The sequence below is a fragment of the Nicotiana tabacum genome, chromosome 6 (assembly GCF_000715075.1).
Source record: "Nicotiana tabacum cultivar K326 chromosome 6, ASM71507v2, whole genome shotgun sequence".
NCBI lineage: Eukaryota > Viridiplantae > Streptophyta > Magnoliopsida > Solanales > Solanaceae > Nicotiana > Nicotiana tabacum.
The window spans coordinates 206,711,497-206,733,083 of NC_134085.1; the positions used below are offsets into that span (position 1 = coordinate 206,711,497).

At 39.5% G+C, this 21,587-nt stretch overlaps 3 protein-coding genes across 3 annotated transcripts; 1 reads left to right on the top strand and 2 right to left on the bottom strand.

Annotated features, from left to right (window-relative positions):
* The first annotated feature begins 231 nt into the window (after positions 1 to 231).
* Positions 232 to 3,037, top strand: LOC107786132 (uncharacterized). Its single transcript, XM_016607570.2, has 4 exons — positions 232 to 670; positions 1,010 to 1,068; positions 2,314 to 2,431; positions 2,724 to 3,037. Exons 1-4 carry the CDS (start codon positions 441 to 443, stop codon positions 2,800 to 2,802), a joined length of 486 nt encoding a protein of 161 aa, XP_016463056.1. The 5' UTR covers positions 232 to 440; the 3' UTR covers positions 2,803 to 3,037.
* A 602-nt stretch (positions 3,038 to 3,639) lies between these two features.
* LOC107786131 (uncharacterized protein At4g14100) lies at positions 3,640 to 5,324 on the bottom strand. The gene is made up of 2 exons (XM_016607569.2): positions 4,693 to 5,324; positions 3,640 to 3,925 (listed from the first exon to the last, which is right to left on the bottom strand). The coding sequence occupies exons 1-2, from the start codon at positions 5,177 to 5,179 to the stop codon at positions 3,747 to 3,749; spliced, it is 666 nt and encodes a 221-aa protein (XP_016463055.1). The 5' UTR covers positions 5,180 to 5,324; the 3' UTR covers positions 3,640 to 3,746.
* A 610-nt stretch (positions 5,325 to 5,934) lies between these two features.
* Positions 5,935 to 9,962, bottom strand: LOC107786130 (succinate dehydrogenase assembly factor 2, mitochondrial-like). The gene is made up of 5 exons (XM_075256553.1): positions 9,731 to 9,962; positions 9,556 to 9,657; positions 9,333 to 9,459; positions 6,385 to 6,453; positions 5,935 to 6,296 (listed from the first exon to the last, which is right to left on the bottom strand). Exons 1-5 carry the CDS (start codon positions 9,835 to 9,837, stop codon positions 6,150 to 6,152), a joined length of 552 nt encoding a protein of 183 aa, XP_075112654.1. The 5' UTR covers positions 9,838 to 9,962; the 3' UTR covers positions 5,935 to 6,149.
* Between the last annotated feature and the right edge of the window lie 11,625 nt (positions 9,963 to 21,587).

Consider the following 21,587-nt stretch of genomic DNA (forward strand, 5'->3'; position numbering starts at 1 on the left):
TGATTAATTTGTTCAAAAAAGGTTTTAATATCTTTTGAGTCAAACAGACTCCAGTTTTATTGAGTCTCATCTGATTGTAACAAGTAGTAGCTAGCTAATTTCACTAATTATAAATTATTTGTAATTGTATAAACCAATTTAATATCTAAGGAGAAATTACTAGGGAGAGATCGAAGTATAGAGAAGATAAGAAAAAGTGTCCAAAAAGTGGGTTTGTATGGGGAGCATGACAGCCACGCGTTCCACGGACAACTTGTAGACACTATAGGCATCGAACCTACTACCTCAACGCAAACACAAATTTTACCACTGAAACATCACCCACTTATTTTCAATCTCCTCCACCTCCTCTTCTACTTCTTCTTTCTTTGTTTAATCATTTCATCAAACAGCTCGCAAGCAAAGAAAGTAACAAAATTTAAAGGCCAAATTTATAAGAAATGGCCCTGCAAACACCCACTAGAATTCCCGCTACTCCTTTAGCTCCAAATGGTGGCAACAGTGGCCTTCGGCTGCCACCAAATCGTTTAGCTCTGAAATCTTCATTCTTTTCTCCATCTGTTCATCTATTGCTCCCACCTCCACCGTCGTCTCGTGCTGCTCCTGCTACTGCCCCTAAGTTTTCTATGCGTGTTGCCTCCAAGCAGGCTTATATTTGCCGGGATTGCGGGTAATCTACTAATTAACCCCCTCTGTCTTGTTTCTACTTCTTCTTGAGTTGTTGTTGCCAATAGAGATGAAATTAGGATTTAGAGTTTGAATTCAAAGGCTTAGTCAGAATTTGAAATTTATAGGTTTTGAACTCACCATCGAACTCATAGCGAGTTTAATTAGTGGATTTGTCCGAACCAATAGCTGGCATTGTTGCTCCGCCCCCAAGTGAATTTGATGTTAAAGTAAAAATATTGGGTTCAGTTGAACTCAAAAAACTACTCAGAAGAATCCTGCTTTATGCTTTTCATGGCATAATATTAGTACTAATCTATGTTTTGGGATGAATATGGTGCAGGTACATTTACAATGACCGGACTCCTTTCGAGAAACAACCTGACAAATACTTCTGTCCTGGTAAATACTCTCTTATATCATTGCATCTAACCTTATAGTAACTTCACTGTATAAATCCTGCATCTCCTGCCATTATCGTTCTTTGTGATTGTGCAAAAATACTTAGGAAGCAGTCTCCATGGTAACAATTAGCTAGCAATATCTTGTGGTTTCTTTTCAATTGAAATCAAAGTGAAATCTTATCCTCTTGAATAATTAGCGATACTATAGAAAATACGTTTCTACACTAATGTGGCTTTGTGGCCAACAAAACACTTCAATAAGATAGGAGTAATATTTATCTGGAGTATAGACAACATAATCAACATATCTGGAGGTTCAACATCGGATAAACTAAGAATTAGATAAGTTTAGCTCCGATACCATACAAAGAAGAGGACCTTGGGCCTAGTTATTATTCCTATAACTCAGATCAAATACATTATGAACGGTGTAACTCTTAAAAGAGGAAGAAGGCGAGCTACAAGAAAAATTCTCGCAGCTACCATGGTAGACTTCACTTCAACCCCAAAGGCGGATCTAAGATTTAAGTTTAATGGGTTCAACCTTGAAGGTTTTTAGCATTGAACTCATTGTCTTTTTAAAGTTATGGGTTCAAATTGCTATATATTGCAATATTAATGAATTTTTACATATACATTTATGCTCCGCGTCAAAAGTACTGGGTTCAATTGAACTTGGTGCCGATACATTGCATCCGCCTTTGTTCAACACAAGAGAAGAGAACTCAACTTCAAAAACTAGCTTATGAGGTGAGAATATATAAGGAGACCACCGGACTATAACACTCCGAAGTTTATGTCTTATTAATTACTATAATGAATTGAGTATTCCAAAAAAAAATTATCTAGAGTAGAAGTAGATATGAAAAATAAAGTTGGGGAAATAATCCTTCTTTTAAAAAAATTTGGGAAACAACGTTTTAATAGTTTTAAATTGGAAACACATAAAATGAAAAGTTGAAAAAGACTAAATGAAATACTGAAAGCGGACTAGAAATGGAAAAAGAAAAGAAAAAAGCCAAGTAGGAAGGAATACCTGTTAGCTCAACACTTTGTGACCATTAATCCATTAAACCTTGCCAATTTACTTTTTTCAATCTTCTAGTTCCTCTTACAGGGACTTTCCCTTGTATCTTTTTTCCTTCTTATTTTGTAGAGTGTGACATCTTCTGTATGTATTACAAGTTACAATTATACAATAATAACCGTACCTAATTTGCCTGGGTTTGTTTTGTGATTGCAGTATGTGGAGCTCCTAAAAGAAGATTCAGGCCATATGAACCTAAAGTAACCAAAGATGCTAATTCCACAGAGGTTCGTAAGGCCAGGAAAGAACAGTTAAAAAGAGATGAGGCTATTGGGTGAGTTCTTTTCTTCAAATTTTCACCTCTTCTCTTTTATCTGCCGTGGAGCTACGGTGAAGTTGTCTCTCTATGACCTATAAGTCACGGGTTTAAGCCGTGGAAGCGGCAAATAATGCTTGCATTAGGTTAAATTGTCTATATCATAATCCTCGGGGTGCAACCCTTTCCTGGACCCTGCGTAGCAGGATGCGTTGTGCACCAGGCTGCCCTTCTTTTTTATCAGTTTCCACTTTCTGTTCCTCATTTAAACACAAATCAACATAATCTATGATGATTTTTCGCGTTGTAGGAATGCACTGCCTATTGCCATTGGAGTTGGAGTTGTTGCACTTGCTGCTTTATACTTCTACGTCAACAACAATTCCTAGATTGAATTGGAGCAAAAATGTCATCTGAAAAATATCATCTTCAGATTATCAGAGATCTAGGAGACTGTTAATTTTGTATTGAAGTTATACATACAATTGTTTATTCTATCCATTCATTCTCTAAATTCCACTTTTATAGAGATGGGAATATGTAATTTCTAATTCGTCGACCTACATGCAGAATTCCACTATTAATCGTAAATGTGAAAGGCCAATTCCTCTATTATTTTCACAACATTTTCAATCTCAGCTTCCAACAAACACTTCGATCAATTTCTAACGCATTCTCAAGGCCAGAAATGAATTTCTTTATGTGCAATCGCTGAAAATTTAGAGAGTAAATTATTGTAGACATAATATTAATAAGATAAGATGTATATATGGCGGGAGTATAAAACAAAAACATTAAGAGTCAGTCTTGAATGACTAACGGACTCCTCCGCTTGTTGAGAAGCAAAGTCACTCATTCATTATCTAGTGCATTTATAAATCTTATACGTTTTGTTACGGAGGAAAATACTTTCCTTATCTTTTTCTAGCATTTTGAAGGGTAATAGATTGAAAGACTTATAATACTTACATAAGATGTAAAACATGGTATGAGGACATCTAAATGTCGATTGAACTATATGAGATGGAATATGAAGCTGTGTTATTTGTGAAGGAAAATGATATTTGCCTAGCAATTGGGTAGATTTTAAGATGACCAACATTTTCTTTAGGAAGTAAGATTTATTGGGACATATGTTAAGTGCTTTTTAGCTGATTTGACCAGCTTTTAACCCAATTCAAACACCTCCCCCTATGTCAACAATGGTAGGTCAACTAAAAGTAAGATTGAAGTAAAAGCAAAAAATAAGTATTGCATGAAAAGTTGACCAATTTATGAGGTCTAAGAACAACATCAAGAATGAATTATTTGATACATGAAAATGCAACAAGAATTAGCGCAGCAAAGAAACATCCATAGCTGCTCCCATGAGTCTACCCATTGAAACATCATGACTAACAAAACTATCGATCTCTTGTTCCTTGGCCTCTTTGAAACAGTAAACAGGGGCTTGCCAATTCGGATCCTCCAGCACTTTTCCTACTTCGAAAGTCATTACATGCGCAATCATACCTGCACCAACCCAAATTTAATTTATTATAATACAGTCAACCCTCTATATAATGACATCGTTTGCCGTAAAACTTTTGGCTACTATAGAAAAATGCTATTATACAGAACATATAAGATAGTAGTATAATATGAAAAATCAGTTCCGAAGAAAATTTGACCATTGTAATATAACTATTTTAGAGAAGTTTGACGGTAGTAACTAACACAATTACTTTTTTACATTAATATAAGTACCTAAGTGAAGTTTTAAGACTATTTTTTTGTCACGCTAAAATAATTGAATTTACGTATATAACAGGAAAGTTACTAAATTTCACCTAATATAATGATAAAATCTTCCCATTAAGATGAGCTTACTGATATAGCAAGTACAGTTTTGTGACACGTGTCAAAATTTGGTACTAAAATTTTATTAGTGAAGTTAATATGTGGGTTGGGGTAGTCTGTTAAATATATGTCATAAGTGACCCAACTTATACACGGCAAGGGCAGGACCGAGTCCACTTTTTAACGACGGATGAATGTATACAATTTCGTATAGTTTACTGGCATATCTGGACTTTTTTCCGATTATTTTGACATGGTAAAAGCTATTAACTTTAGTGATAGTATACAATTCAGTGACCAAAACGTGAAATTAACCAGACCATTCGAACACAGTCAGTTCAAATTGTGCTCTATAACCTAATTTCAAAATAATATAGCAATAATTAATAATTGAATAAAAGAATCAAACCAGAAAATGCAACCTTAATTTAAGCATTTACCTGTGAAGAAAGCCCAGTAAACAGGTCTCTTAGTAACAACATCCTCATAATACCAAATGAAATCAACTTTTTCCCACACATTGCAGAGAAACCCATCCATATATCTCTGTCCCAAATAATTTCCGCCTTGTAGCCAATTAGGCCTAAGAATTCCCACTGGAAAATGCATTACCCTACACTCCTTGTTAGCGTCCAATGTGTAGTAATAAGAAGTGCCATTATCCCATTCCAAATCGTAAAGACGCTTTCCCAATTGGTTTTGGATAATGTTGAAGTTCCTACCATTGGGATAATCGTACCACAAATCAACAACCTGAAGGTTCCCTTTGGTGTTATTCATGAAGAGAATCGAGTGGAACTGTTTTGGCCATGGGGTAGGAATTGGGTCGCTGGATTTTGAAGCATTAATTAAAGTGAAGCAAAGAGAAGATGCCGTTAGAAGGAGGAGGAGAGCGGAAATTGCAATGGGTTTGACTGAAATCAACATTTTTTTTGCTCTCTCTTACAGGAAAGGCAGTGATAAAAGAAATTTTCCCTTTTGGTTGCCTTAAACTTTGTTGAGCCCCATATCAAGAAAGAGAAAAGGACAGAAAAAACAAAACAAGTGGAGAGATTTCTGTTGGGTAAGGGAGAGCAATACATAGATAAGGTAGCAATAATAACTAAGGTAAAAAAAGGAAATCACAATTATAATTAGGTAGCCGTTTACTCCATTTCTCTGTGTCTATTTCTACCATAGTTCAAGTTCAAAACAATACTCCATCCGGTCACGATAAGTGACTAATTTGCTTTTGGCACGTCCATTAAAAAAAATACTAAATTTTATACAAAAATACCTAGTATGACTAAACTACCCTTAATTATATATTTAATGTGAGGAGTAAGAAAACTTTTTATGGATACGTACATAAAGGTTATTTTGTAAAAACAAAATTGAATATAAATGAACACTTATTTTGAACTAAAATTAAAAAGTAAATTGGTCACTTATCGTGGACCGGAGAGAGTAACGTTTAAGACTTTTTTATAATCCCATCTTTGTCCACATGTGTTTATTAGTTATTCTAAAAAAAATTAAGATAATGAGCACTAAAATAATAGGCAGGCAAAAATGGAATAATCCTAAGGCGTATCCTCCAAATTTTTAAAGATTATTCAGCTCGTGCAATCTTTTCAAAAGCCAACGTCCAAATCACATCGAAAACCATGTCAAAAGAACACAAACGAACATCGGCCCCGAAGAAGAAGAAGAATGCTATCCAATTTCTTTTATTGGAACATAAACAAAAAAGTAATCAAGGATAACACACACAGCATCTATCAGCACATTACTGAGGCCTTATTGCAACAGATATAAGATGCTATATTTATTCATACACATGCATAGAAATTAATCAAGTTCCTTTACAAAACTATAGATTAGATGTTCTTTGACACCTCCCAGCAGAAAAAGGGATCTACTGATTTCCAGCAATAGGCGCATCTCGACCTCTCTTGATATCATCCCATCCTCTAACCCAAGGTTTTCCTGGAACAGCCCGAGTCTCAGGAGAAGCATGTTTGTCAAGGTTGTTCATAACCTTTTCACGCACAGCAGAAAACACCTACAGCCCAAGTACCAATCAGATTAAATAAACTTCCAAACAAAACCAATCAGATAATGCAGCAATTCTATATTGGTTCAGGACTCACTGGATTAGTGCTTATTGCATCTGGGGGTTGCTCCTGACCAGTCAACCACTTCCACAAATCTGGATTCTCCTACAGGCATAAATAGAATAAACTGAATAAGACAGCTCAAGTTCATCAGCACAAAGGAGAAATTTGCTTGCTACAATCATTCTACTGTATCTAAACATGTTAGCTGTGTTTTTTTTTTGTGGGGTGGGGTGGGGGTGGGGGGTGGGAGGGGAGGGGGGGAAGCGGAGGAGGTTTGGGAGATGTTAGTTCATGGCAAAGGATCAGACGACCATATTTGACAGAATCACAGAGAGAAAACAATGTGAACATTGCAAACAGTTAATTTGAGCATCTATACTTTCTGATGATCGCTAACTCGAGTCAATGTGGTGCATATATTCTATGCTCCCTGAATAACATACAGGAAACCAGCAGAACTTCACAGCACTGCTCACACTATTTGATCTTTGAGTTGTAGACCCACTACTAACTCAATGTGGTCCCCATCCAACCTTCCAACTTCTTCCTATATGCTTTTTTCCCTTCCTCCCCTTCGTACGCCCTAATTTTACACTCCATAACTTTTTGTTTTCCCTTTTCCTAGCATATTTGCGAGTTCTCCGGGCGAGGCAATCTGAATTTTGGGAGGGCGGTCTGAGTATGAACACAAAAGAGGGGAATACTCATATGGTGCCTTATTTTCCTTCGTAAGTAATAATAATTAAAAATATTAAGCCCAATACTGACATAGCACTAAAAGTACCCGAATATTGGGCTCATAGCATTGAATGTCATTTAGATGAGTTATCATGAATCAGTTCAGATCAAATTAAACATTGGTCTCTAGGTCTGGCATAAAACATCAACTCCCAGTACTGAAAATATTCATATATATGAAGTACATGGCATAATAATTTATACAGGGCAGAGCTGGCTGTCAAATTAAAGCACCAAGAAGCAAGACACCCAATGTTAGCCCAAGGCATTAGCTCAATAGTCAAGGATTTAAAGGCCCTCGCATAACCATGCTCCTCTTAATCCCCGAAGCCAAGTTTACCACTACCCCCCCCCCCTCCCCCTCCCAACTCAAAAAGAAAAATGAAAAAGGAGGAGTAGGTACCCATAGGAACAAAAGTAGATGCACAACCTGAAAAATCGCCTACACTACACTTCATGAAACTACTGAACATATGCTATAACAGCTAGTCAAAGAAAAGATGGGAACTACACAAATGCTAGTCAATGTATATCCCTCAAGCACAGTAAAAATCATGACCCTGCGACCTGGACAATTGTAACCACCAATGCCAGCATAGAGCAGCTGCAGTTGGTATTGGATATTACCAGTATCCTCTACTAGATTGTTTCAGATTCCTCAGTGCTTTGCTTATGAATTAAATCACTAGTCAGCTGTCTCTCAGTGCTTTCATGAAATTATCTTGCATATTGTAAGTTTCCGCGAAGACCTTTCTGTAACAAATGCTCAGATAATCATAGACCTCACTGTGCTTATCAATCATCCTATTTTCCCCATATAAGATAAAACCGTAAAAGAAGTGGAGACGGAAAAAAAAAGTTCGAGGCAGAAGTTGAGATTTGTGTTAACAAGTTGCTGGGGGTCAACATGGGATTTTTCTTCTAATAAATAACATACGGGGGCTGGAAAAGGGAAAGGGGTACAATAACAATTGAACCCACACTTATTGAGGGTAAACTTCCAGTAGTACCACTAGGCTATAATTGGTTAACATGTGGTTTATTCTTTGAGTTCAAATTGAGCAGCGTCAGATTGATGCTATTGAGGATCTAGGCGGATGACTTTTCATGCCTTTTTTCTCTTTTTGTTGGTATTAAGCTGACAATCCTATCATCTTAGTGGAACTTGGGGGTTAATGTTCATTGGAAGATGTCATGTAAATGTAATGGGCTAGGAATCGTTGGCAAAATAATATTGTATTTCAAAAGATTTAGTAGAATTGTCATTCATGTACAAAGAAAATTTTACAAATGTCTTAGCATGGGTAAGTCTCTTTGCATCTAATGTGCTCATTCATTTATATATTTAAATAAGTGGCAAGATCCTTTGAAGAAGTGGCGAACAAGGCTAACCATGTTGCTAACAAGAACAAGAATGCACGCACACAATCATGGCTATAAATAGCCATCATTACCTCAGCACTGGATACCAAGAAAATTAGCCTTGATCATAAGCTGTCATTACAAGCCTCTTAGCTACTATAATTCTGTCGTCCAATTTCTATCATTGTTCCCTTTTCTATAGATTCCTAATTGTTTCCTTTGTTGTTCCTAACTTGCTAGTTTATTATTTAAATTTTGCTATTCCTATTCCCACTAACAAGAGAAAGGCTTGTTCAATCTTGCGAAACTTTCACACGGCTGAAAAAGATTCTTAGGACAGTGAAGGCTAATTTTCTTGATGTCTATTGATGAAGTAATAATGGCTATTTACAACCATGATAGCCTCCATTCTTGTGCTTGTTAGCAACGTGACTAACCTTGTTTACCACTTATTTAGAGGTTTTTGCCACTTATTCAAAGTCCACATTTAGATGTGAAGACACTTGTCCTCTACAAGATTCCTATTTTTCTCTCTTTATTGTTCCAAACTTGTAGGTTTATTAATTAATTTTGTTGTTCATGCTCCCTCTAACAATAAGAGGTAGGATTATTAAATCTTGGAAACTTTCACACTACTGGAATAGATTTTTAGGACACAGACTTAAGCAATTTCGTGTATCTGTTTTTTTTTATTTTCCCTAGATCATTCACCTTGGATACTTGAAACATACTAAAACCCCAAAAGAAAAAGAAAAACAACATAACAAGATCCTATTAAGAGCTACAGCAGCAAAAGCATGATCCCTACTTATTGGCATACAAAAAGGAGAAGTCCAAAGGAAATAAAAAAAAGGATTATAATGAAAAACAAAGAAAATTACCAGGTCAAGGACATGAACAAGGGAACTAATTCCATTTTCGTCCATGGATTGTATATGTTCCTCCACCCATTTGCCCAGAACAAGGTCCAGCTCCAAATACCCTCTTTGTTTACTACGGTAAATAAGCCTACATCCACACAAGATAAAACCACCAACAACATATTATGAACCTGCCGAAGGAAATTATAACCCACCAAACCAAATAGTAAGAACTTAAAGTCACCTGTTAAATAAACGTCTTCTGCTCTCTTCGTTGGAGAGATCGATATTTGGCGATGAAGCCTCGTTGGAAGAAAGGAAACGCGAAAATGTTCCAGCCAAAGGCCTAAACAAACAAATATAATTAATTTTTTTATAGATAACAGGTAAAGAGGGTAAGAATGTTAGAATTTTCAAACCTGTAAAGATTATGAAATGGGAGCGTGGAGGGTGCAACAGATGTCCCATTAGATGAATTGAGGATCCGAGGAATGGTGAAGAGAAGTGCCCTTCTTAAATTCGCCATTCTTTTACTCCTACAACTACAGTTGTTTTGAGAATCAAAACTCAAATCAGACTTTGGTTGAGGAGAAGATGTTATTTGGTTTGGAATTTAAGCTGAAAGGCGGTCTTGTCTAACTAATATGGTGCGTGGCCTTTCGGCTTCCACTTAAAACCGCATATGAACACTCAACTTGGGCCGGACGCTTTGTTCGGTAATCGCTATAAAGGCCCGGCTCGGTTCGTTTTAGAAAGAGTTGACTAGGCTCAATTTCGCTCAAAGTCCGGTTTGATCAGTGCTAGGCTCAATTCAGGTTTGGCTCGACTTCCCTTAAACTCTATTAAATAAGTAGAAGATTTAGTATCTAACTAAATAAGATAATTTCATTAAATAAACTACTTTTGTCGTAATGACAATTACTATGATAAAATTTATTATTGCGTCCTTCTTCGTGAGAGATAATTTAATCAAATTTTAACTTAATCTGATTTACAGTGACATGTTATAGTTTTAAATTAAGAATTCAAATTATGAATGAAGTTCAATTTAGGACAATTTGTTTTGTCTTTAAAATTCTCAATTTTATGTTTTAAACTTAATTTAATTGCGTTCCAATTTAGTTTCTAATTTAAACTAATAATTCATCCAATAGTATTTGAATTCAACTATAAACTTATATTATGAGTTATTTTTTTAAAAAAATAGTTATATTATTGTGAATTCAATTTTTCCAAAAGTGTATCAACATGTTTACTCTCAAATCAGATAACAATTGAATTTATACGCGGTTTTAAGGATACGTGATGTAACTTGATACAAATTAAGAAAACAGATTAATATTGAAATTAATGATAAGAAAATAAATGCAAACCACGCAATTGAACAGCCTTAGCCTTTGAGTTCGATCACCCTCGAGCCAAGAAATGCCTCAACTGAAGTTAGAACAGAATAACAAGACGATAAGAACTAGAAATAAGAGTGTATTGCTCTTTGGTGCATATTACCATGTGTTTTACAAATGATCAAACCTCCCTTTATATAGTAGGGGAGTCCTACTCTTAATACAATTCTATAAAGGATAACCAATCTCATGATTTGCTAATTAATCGGCCTCTCCTTAATACGTGCCGAGATTTCCACCGTGATTTTCAACCGATCCCGGATATTTTGGCCTTCCGTTATTTGGCTCGACAAAGTTCCCTCGATCTTGTTTGGTCCTGGAATCACGAGCTTAACGATTTAACTTCGTGCCTTGGTTCGATATAACCCGGCTTCGAGTTCTGACCTATCACATTTCAGCCTCGGCTAGTCATACAATGGATGACCCCGATTTTGACCGTATATAGATAGTCCCCTCGTTTTTCGGAGAGAAGATGACGAGAAACAATATGAACTTCCAAGCCTTGCTTCGATAAATCAAGACGTAAGCGACAAAAGGTAACTGAAACGTCCTATCGGTCCAGTCTCCAAGGCATTAAATGTATGTCAGTTGTTGGTCGGCCACTACGGGTTTTGAACCGCCGTTTGCAAACTATAAATACTTCATCTTTCCATTCTTTAGAACCTTTACATTCAAACATTTGTTCTTGTGTTTTTAAGAAAAATTTTATCACCTTCTTCCTCTGGTTTTCTGGTTCAAGTTTTGAAACTTCTTCCTTTGCAGTTTTCTGAAAATTTTCATAAACTATCTGCCAATTACACCCTCTTTTTCATCAGCACCATCTTTTCACCCTTACTCAAAAGCAATAGCAAAGACTTATAAATCGGTTCCTCAAAAGGAAACTCCCTCTTCCTCGAGGCTGTTTGAAGAAGAAAAGGTTCCGTCTACTGTTGTCGAAGAGACAATACCGGAGCCTGCTTTAACTACATTTGTTCCTTTGAGTTTCCCAATTGGTGCTAACTTCAAAGTTGAGAAAACCTCTTCCGTACCGGGTCGGTGCGAGCCGGTCTTGAGGTATATATGTTTGATCACTGATAATCTCCTCTCCAAGGTCAAGGAAGACTACAATTGGGCCAGTAAGCACGTGGTGGTGCCTACGCCCGAGGAATCAATTACTGCCCATGTGGAGGATTTTCTAAGTGTTTACACTTATACCTTCACGTCGGGCCCTCTAGACCCAGTTATCATAGCCTTTTGTAAAAGGTATGAAGTGACGCTCGGGCAGATCCATCCTTTATTTTGGAGGATTGTAATTCTGCTTCATTTCTTTGTGAGCAAGCTTGACAAGTGCCCCTTCACCATCAACCATCTTATGTGTCTGTACAGTTCCCGACTCTACCGAAGAGGATTGATAAAGATTCCCCATCAGGCTACTAAGGCCCCATTTTTTAGCATAGATGAAGACCTAGACCGGAGATGGTTGGGTTGGGCGTTCGAATGAAGACCTCGGATCTAATCCCGGCCAAGGAAATGCCATTCCCCGAGAAATGGAACATGAAACGTAAGTATGACTTTACTTTTAAGATTTTTCTCATTACCTTTCCTTTCCTCTCACCTAATCAATATGTTGTGGTGCAGTTGTCGCTCGGATTCCGGATGTAGTTCCTCGACTCAAGAAGTGGGTCGAGGGTATCGTATCATAGAAGCTCTGCTCCGAGTGCGCATGGCGCGAACTTTCAAATGGCCGGTAGGAGGCCCGTTCTCACGGTAAAATTCTTTCCTAGAACTGACATCACTTGCGTTTCTTTCCAAGCTTACTCATCTCTTTTTATTTGTAGGCCTCGGGAAGGATGTTGCGATGAGGTCCCCATCCGCAGATGAATTCGTCCTCCCTCAATCTCCTGCTCTGATGTAGGATAAAGAGAAAAAGAGAAAATGTGCTCCGAGTTTCCCAAATTCGGAGAAGCAGAAACATAAAAAGAGGTAGGCATGCAAACCTAAGGAAAGTACCAGCATTCTTGCAGTGGACTAAATTTGTCGACTGAAGGATGCGTCCGAAGAAGAAGAAGAACATTCCGAGCTAGTGGCTCGGGTGCGAATCCATACTGCATTGCCTCAAGCTGGGGAGGCTGCCGAGAAGGCATTGGCTGGGGTCTCTAAACCGAAAAGGGGTGAGGCTGCTTTGCCCCAAGCTAGACGGATCGAGAGGGAGACCGGTCCTGATGCTTCTCGAGCAGAGGAACGTGCCCCGAAAGATGTGTTTGGGGCAATTGACCTTACCGGGTCTCCTATGTTCTCCGATTCCATGATCAGCGAGGCCAATACGCTAAAAGAACATTCACACGAGGGGCCTCAGAGGGCGGCATATATCAATCATTACTTCGAAGGTTTAGAATCTACCACTTTGGAGGATGTCACCGGGTTTTGTGACTTATCGGTGCCAAAGAAAGCACCATCTTCTGATGCTAGCGGGTCTTCTTCGAGTCCGAAATTAGTGGATCGGTTCCTAGCTCCAAGTGTTGATCCTGACTAAAAGAGGTTAATAATTATCTCTATCCTGGAGGATGCTCGGGTTCTCTCCGCCCCCTGGGTTTGCTAGCTATGTTTGGTGCTTGGTGACCGTAGAGGACCAGGCCAAGATGGACGTGGTGGAAGCGCCATGCCTATTCAATGAAGCTCAACAGACATTGAATCGAGTAACTTCGAGTGCCTCTTTACTATGTACTTTAGATTTTAAGTTGCGAACGATCGTAACACTCTCCTTTATGCGTATAGGCCTCAGTACTTCATAATGAAACTTTCCTTTGATATCGGGAGGAGTTAACCCAACACAAGGTCAAGGTTCGGGAGCTTACTGAGAAGAGGGATACCTACAAGCTTCTTAGTAAGAAACTCAAGGCCGAGGTGGAAGCAGCTCGGAAGGAGCATGCTGAGTGGGTCGAGCAGGTAAATCGAGTACTTGTAGATAGTGACGACAATTTGGACACAGTGGCTAACGACCCCAACATGCAGGTCCAAAAGAGGCTCGAACATATTGGGAAGCTCCAGGCGCAGGTGGACACGATAAAAGCTGAGGTCGAGGAGTGGAAGAAAAATATGTACCTTTTAGCCTCGAAAAAGGAGGATGTCCAAGCACAACTGGCGTCGGCCGAGGCCCAGCTCCGAGCTGCAGAGGGAAAGACCTCAACCCAGGACACAACAATCGAAGAGATCCAGTCTCAGCTGAGCTCGACGGTCTCGAGCCAAGAAAACCTGGCCAAGGAACTTGAAACGCTAGGTTAGAGATTGCTGAGGTCAAGGCCGAAGCTGATAAGAAGGTGGCCCAGCATAAGGTCGATGCCGAGGCAGCAAAGGATCAAGCGAAATATTTGGTGGAGCACATGAAGTGGCAAGCCCGAAGGGAGGCCCTCGAAGAAGTTCAAGCTCAGGGCTTCGACCTGATGGCTGAGATCGAGAATGCCAAGATATCCGAGGTAGAGGTCAGGAATCTGGCTTATCCCGAGGAGGAGGATTCCGATGGTTTTGAAGACTCGGATGAGCTCGATGGTGGTGAAGAACCCGAGGGTGAAGATGCTTCCCTTGATGAGGACCAGGCCCCTTAGATCTTTAATTGTTTTTATTTCTTGTTTTTTGCTATTTTGTTGAGGCCGTTCAGCCCTTGTAAAAATATTTTCGGGCTGTTTGGCCCTTATAAAAAGAATTTCATCTTGAATATATAAGGCTTTCTTTCCCTTTTTTTGGCTTTCGAGTTTTTCTCATTTGTATTCACAAAGATAAAAAATGCCTTAGCATGAAAGAATCACGAAATAATCAGTTTATGTTCGAAGGTTCAAACAAACTTTGCCTTTACATTAATCTGTTTCAAGGCATTTTGGGGGTTCGATATTACCTAAAACTTCCTCCCAAAATAAGTAGCTAAGATTGTAGTTTGTCGAGGGTAACCTTTAGAACCAGTTATGAAAATTTTTCTAAAGGTCTAGTTCTTATTACTTATCTCGAACGTCTCCGATTCGTGTTAATATGGTTGTCGCCTTTTAGTTTCGAAGTCACCCAGTGGACTTGATTTCCCGAGTTATCCGGACTTGCTTAAGATAATAGTCCATGAGTGGAGATGGTCGTGGCCTTTAAAATTTGGGGGTTGCCTAATAGGTCTTATGCCCCCGATGTCTAATAGCTTGAACCGTTCGAGTTTGTTTTCAGACGATAGTCCCCGAGTGAGAAAGTGATTGTTCGATCTCAGGTTAAGGTGACCCTTGGGTTCGTTACCTTTTAGGGGATCAGAAGTAGGAGAAATTCCTACGAAATGTAAGTAAGAAAAATGATTGTAAGGAAAATACTTCTCTTTATTCTTGTGTAAAACAGTTATACGTGCGTACATGCTTTACGCTAGGGCTCGAGCACGGGCATAGTTCGTTTGACCGATTGGCCCTTATAGTAAATCCTACATATCAAGAACCTTCCATCACGAAGTAATTTATTTGCTAAAGTCGATATCCGAGGGTAATGCCCCTAATATTCGAGGTTGATTGTAGAGGAACCTCGGATACTGTTAATGCTAGCTTTTGCACCAATTTGTTATCGGTCCTTGATTCTAAGTTAGCACAATCCATTGTTGTCTCGTTAAAAACCTTGCCAAAAAAATCATTTGGGACAAAACCGGTTCAAGGGAAAAAGAGTGCAACGCGTGCTTTCAGACCTAAAAACTTCGTGTTGCTTCTTGCCGATCACCTACAAGTGTTAGTCCGAAATAAAAGAAAATGAATGAGGTCATACTTTAGCAGTAATATCGTTTTAGGTGAGTTACATTCCAATTTCTCGGTAGTTGTTCCCCGTTCACCGTTACGAGCTTATAGGATCCTTTCTCGGTGACCTCGAGAATCTGGTACGGTCCTTCCCAGTTCAGACCCAACTTCCCTTCATTCGGGTTCGGAGTGTTTAGTGTGACATTCCTTAGTACTAAGTTCCCAATATTGAAGTATCGAAGGTTGGCCCTTCGATTATAATACCTCGTGATCTGTTGCTTTTGAGCAGCCAATCGAATAAGGGCGGTTTCACACCTTTCATCCAATAGCTCCAGGATCGTATTCATGGACTCTCATTTGATTCCTTTGTTGCATATCAAAATCTGATACTTAGCTCCCCTACTTCGACTGGTATTAAAGTTTTGGTGCCATAATCCAATGAGAAAGGAGTAGCCCCGGACTTCGAGGTCGTGCGATATTCCCAAAGGACTTCGGGCAGGATCTCCTTCCATTTTCCTTTGGTATCGGTTAACCTTTTCTTAAGGCTTTGGATTATGGCTTTGTTAGTCGATTCAGCTTGCCCGTTCCCACTAGGCTGATAAGGTGTCGATAAGATTCTTTTGATCTTATGATCTTCGAGAAACTCGATCACTTTGCTGCCGATAAATTATTTCCCGTTGTCACATACAATTTCGGATGGCATCCCAAACCGACATATAACGTGATCCCAAATGAAGTTGATGACTTTCTTCCCCTGACCTTCTCGTACGCCTGGGCTTCAACCCACTTAGAAAAATAGTCAGTTATAAATAAGATAAATTAAGCCTTACCTGGTGCCCATGGAAGAGGGCCGACGATATCCATTCCCCAATTCATGAATGGCAACGGTGACAAGACTGAATGCAGCAGTTCCCCAGGTTGGTGAATCATCAGAGCATGTCTTTGGCATTTGTCACATTTTTGTACGAACTCCTTCACATCTTTTTCCATGTCGATCCAGTAATACCCGACTTTGATTACCTTTCAAACTAATGATCCGGCACCTGAATGGTTTCTGCAGGTGCCCTTATTGACTTCCCTTAGAATATACTCGATATCTCGTGGTCCCAAACATATTCCTAGCGGACCATCGAACCTTCTTCTAAACAAGGTTCCATCCTCGAACAAGCTGAATCGGGCTGACTTTGTGCGCAGGGTCCTCGATTCTTTTGGATCTGAGGGTAGTTTCCCGGTCTTCAAATACTCTACGTATTTATTTCTCCAATCCCAAGTTAAGCTTGTGGAGTTTATTTCAGCGTGACCTTCTTCCACTACCGATCTCTAAGTTGTATGACTGCCCCCGAGTTGAGCTCGTCGTCCTTGATCGACGAGCCTAAGTTTGCAAGTGCATCGCCCTCGCTATTTTGATCTCGAGGTACGTGCTGCAAAGTGCACTCTTTGAATAGATGTAATGTTACTTGTAACTTATCTAGGTATCTTTGCATTCGTTCTTCTCTAACTTCAAATGTTCCATTAACTTGGTTCACCGCAAGGAGGGAGTCACACTTAGCTTTGATCACCTCCACCTCCCAAGCTTTTGGCCAGTTCGAGATCTGCAATCATGGCCTCATATTCGGCCTCGTTGTTAGTCAATTTCACAGTTCTAATGGATTGTCTAACTATATTTCCTGTGGGTGGATTCAGTACGATGCCAAGTCTAGACCCCTTTGTATTCGAGGCACCGTCCGTAAAGAGGGTCCATATTCCTGAAGATATCCCCAAGTTTAACAACAACTCTCTTTTGACTTCGGGTATTAAGTCCGGCGTAAAGTCAGCCATAAAATCTGCCAAAATTTGGGACTTAACAGTTGTACGGGGTCGATATTCGATATCGTACCCGCTGATTTCTACGGCCCATTTGGCCAATCATCCCGAGAGTTTGGGTTTATGCATTATATTTCGAAATGGGTAAGTTGTCACCACACATATAGGATGGCACTGAAAATATGGTTTTAGTTTCCTAGAGGCACTCAATAAAGCGAGCACTAATTTTTCTAGGTGCGGATACCTAGTTTCGGCCTCACCTAAGGTCTAGCTAACATAATAAATTGAAAATTGCGTACCTTGTTTTTCCCAAACTAAGACTCCACTTACCATTTTTTCTGATACTGCCAGATACAAGTATAATTGTTCATCTTCCATTGGCATGTGAAGTAGTGGCGGGCTCGATGAATTTCACTTAACTTCTTCCAAGGCCCATTGGCATTCCGGGGTCCATGTGAAGTTGTTTTTCTTCTTCAGTAACTAGAAAAATTGATGGCTCTTATCGGAGGACCTCTAGATGAACCCCTCTAGGTTGGCAATGCGCCCGTTTAGCCTTTGTGCAGCCTTAGCATTGTCCACTACCGCGATATCCTCGATAGCTTTTATCTTGTCGGGGTTGATCTCGATTCCCCGGTTAGATACCATGAACCCAAAAAATTTACCTGATCCGACTCTGAACGCGCATTTTTTAGATTCAGTTTCATGTTGTACTTCTTCAATATATTGAAGGTTTCCTGCAAATGATTTAAATGGTCCCCTGCTCGTAGTGACTTAACTAACATATCTTCAATTTAAACTTCCATGAATTTTCCTATTTGTTCTTCGAACATTTGTTTTACTAGGCGTTGGTATATGGCACCGACATTTTTTAATCCAAATGGCATTACGTTATAGTAGTATGTGCCATACTTAGTGATGAAGGAGGTCTTCTCCTGATCATCCAGGTTCATTCGTATTTGGTTGTACTCGGAGTAGGCATCGAGAAAACTGAGGATCTCGTGGTCGGCCATGGCATCGATCATGCGGTCGATGTTCGGCAAAGGGAAAGAGTCTTTGGGGGCATGCCTTATTTAAATCTTTATAATCCATACATATTCTTAGTTTGTACCATTTTTAGAGACTACTACTACGTTTGCTAACCATTTTGGGTATTTGACCTTCCCGATGGACCCTATTTTAAGGAGTTTAGTTACCTCATCCTTGATGAAATCATGCTTGATCTCGGACTGGGTCTCCTTTTCTGCTTCACCGGATGAAATTTCGGGTCCAGGCTCTACTTGTGAGTAGTGATCTCTGATGGGATCCCTGTCATGTCGATATGGGACCAAGCAAAATAATCCATGTTAGTTATAAGAAATTGAATGATTTTTTTCTTGAGCTCGGGAGTTAACCCCGTGCGCAAGTATACCTTCCGATCGGGCTGGCGTTCGATCAGAATGACCTGTTTCAGCTCTTCGACCATTGATTTGGTAGCATCGCAATCATCAGGGACTATAAAGGATCGAGGAACCCCATAATCATCATCTTCGTCAGTCCCCTGCTTGTCCGGATGGGTCGAGGCCGACATTAGTGATTACTATTTGGTTTCCTATTTTTGCTTTTGAACCTGGCTCCTTTGTCGATGAGAGTGTTAATATCGGAATTACTTCATCTACGGCAAACATCTCCTTTGCGGCGGGTTGCTCCCCGTTATGAGAAAGCACGGGAGAAAATATTATTAATTGATATTCTATGTTACAATGAGCCCTATTTATATGTATACATAACACATAACCTACTCCTATTATATAAGGGACTAGGACTAATTACATATATTCACATAACTATTCTAACACTCCCCCTCAAGCTGGTGCATATAATTCATATGTACCGAGCTTGTTACATATGTAGTTAATACAAGGACCAGTGAGGGACTTGGTGAAAATATTTGCAAGCTGATCATTCGACTTCACAAACTTTGTATTAATATCTCCCAAAAGTATGTTTTCTCTAACAAAGTGACAGTCAATCTCAATGTGTTTAGTTCTCTTATGGAACACTGGATTTGATGCAATATGAAGAGCAACTTGATTATCACTCACAAGTTCCATTTGAGTAATCTCACCAATTTCAACTCCTTGAGCAACTATTTGATCCAAACTAGCTCACATTTCGTCATAGCCATTGCTTGATATTCTGTTCTACACTAGGACGAGCAACCACATTCTGTTTCTTGGTCTTCCAAGAAAACAAATTTCCTCTTACTAAGACACAATATCCAGACGTAGAATGTCTATCAGAAGGTGATCCTGCCTAATCAACATCTGAGTATCCAACGATCTGCTCATGGCCTCGATCCTCAAATAATAAACCTTTGCCTGTAGTTAATTTTATATACCGAAGTATGCGGACAACTGCATCCCAATGACTATCACAGGGAGAATCCATAAACTGACTCACAATACTCATAGGAAAGAAAATGTCAGGTCTAGTCACCGTGAGGTAATTTAATTTACCAACCAACTGCCTATATCTTGAAGGATCGCTATGAGGAACCAACTGCCTATATCTTGAAGGATCGCTATGAGGCTCCCCCTGTCCTGACAAAAGTTTAAAATTCGGTTCCATCAGAGTGTCAATAGGTCTACAACCTATCATTCCTGTCTCCTCAAGAATATCTAAGACATACTTCCGTTGTGAGATCACAATATCTGAGCTAGACTGAGCGACCTCAATACCCAGAAATACTTTAATCTGCCCAGATCCTTAATTTGAAAGTGCTAAAAGAGATATTACTTCAACTTACTAATACCATCCTGATCATTGCCGGTAATAACAATACCGTCAACATAAACGACCAGATAAATATAGAGATTTGAAGTAGGATGCCGATAAAATACAGAGTGATCAGCTTCACTACGAGTCATGCCAAACTCCTGAATAACTGTGCTGAACTTACTAAACCAGGCTTGAGGATACTGATTTAGACCATAGAGGGACCAACACAACTGACATACAAGGCCACTAGGCTCACCCTGAGCAACAAAATCAAGTGGTTGCTCCATATAAACCTCATCCTCAAGGTTACCATGAAGAAAAGCATTCTTAATGTCCAACTAATAGAGAGGCCAATGGTGAACATCAGCCATGGATAAAAAAGGGCGGACTGATGCTATTTTAGCCACGGGAGAGAAAGTATCATTATAATCGAGTCCACATATCTGAGTATACCCTTTGTCAACAAGACGAGCCTTAAGTCGATCAACCTGGCCATCTGGACCAATTTTGACTGCATACACCCAACGATAACCAACAGTCAATTTACCCTAAGGAAGAGGAACAAGCTCCCAAGTACCACACGTATGTAAAGCAGACATCTCGTGAATCATAGCCTGTCGCCATCCTGGATGAGACAGTGCTTCACATGTAGACTTAGGGATGGAAACAGAGGACAAAGATGATACAAATGCACAATAGGATGATGACAAACGATGGTAACTTAAACCGACATAATGGGGATTAGGATTAAGTATGGACTGTATACCTTTTCGTAGTGCAATCGGTTGACTAAGAGGAGACAAGTCCGCAGTATTAGCAAGGTCAGTACAGGATGTGAATCAGCTAGACCTGATGATGTGCGCGAATGACGATGATAAGTCAGGGGTGGTGGAGCTGTAGAAGCTTAAACTGGACTAGGTGGTGGCACTGGAACTATAGTTGGTGGAACTGGAGCTATAGGTGGTGGAGCTGCAACTGGAGCAGAAATTTTCTTTGCTTTTGTCTATTTTGTTGAAATCAGGAGCCCACCTGGAGAACAAGGGAATATAGTTCAAGTTTCAGCAATCAGGAGCCCACCTAGAGAATAAGGGAATACAGTTCAAGTTTCAGCAATCAGGAGCCCACCTGGAGAACAAGGGAATACAGTTCAAGTTTCAGCAATCAGGAGCCCACCTGGAGAACAAGGGAATACAACTCAAGTTTCAGCAATCAGGAGCCCACCTGGAGAACAAGGGAATACATTTCGAGTCTCAGCAATCAGGGGCTACCTGGAGAACAAGGGAATACAATTCAAATTTCAAGTAGTCATGAGCCTGCCTGGAGAACGAAGGGAAGAAGCAATTCAAATTTCAAATAATCAGGAGCCCGCCTGGAGAACAGAGGAAAGGAAACAATAGTCAAAGGAAGACATTTAAAAGGTCAGCAATCAGGTGCCCGCCTGGAGAAGAAGGGAAAGCATTTCAAAGAATACCATTCAAGTGAGCCACAAAGGAACTTATGAGGAAGATACAAGTCAACGAGGCAACATCAGTCACAAGATAGAGTTTGGAAATAAATCTTTGTAAAGCATAGATTATATCTTAGTCTAGCTT

Coding starts and splice junctions, on each gene's coding strand:
- LOC107786131 (XM_016607569.2), bottom strand. CDS start 5,179: ATGTTGATTTCAGTCAAACCCATTGCAATTTCCGCTCTCCTCCTCCTT. Junction 3,926..4,692: donor TTACTGGGCTTTCTTCACAG/GTAAATGCTTAA, acceptor GGGTTGGTGCAG/GTATGATTGCGCATGTAATG.
- LOC107786130 (XM_075256553.1), bottom strand. CDS start 9,837: ATGGCGAATTTAAGAAGGGCACTTCTCTTCACCATTCCTCGGATCCTC. Junction 9,460..9,555: donor AGAAGACGTTTATTTAACAG/GTGACTTTAAGT, acceptor GTGTGGATGTAG/GCTTATTTACCGTAGTAAAC. Junction 6,454..9,332: donor TTGTTCATGTCCTTGACCTG/GTAATTTTCTTT, acceptor TTATGCCTGTAG/GAGAATCCAGATTTGTGGAA.
- LOC107786132 (XM_016607570.2), top strand. CDS start 441: ATGGCCCTGCAAACACCCACTAGAATTCCCGCTACTCCTTTAGCTCCA. Junction 671..1,009: donor TATATTTGCCGGGATTGCGG/GTAATCTACTAA, acceptor AATATGGTGCAG/GTACATTTACAATGACCGGA. Junction 1,069..2,313: donor TGACAAATACTTCTGTCCTG/GTAAATACTCTC, acceptor TTGTGATTGCAG/TATGTGGAGCTCCTAAAAGA.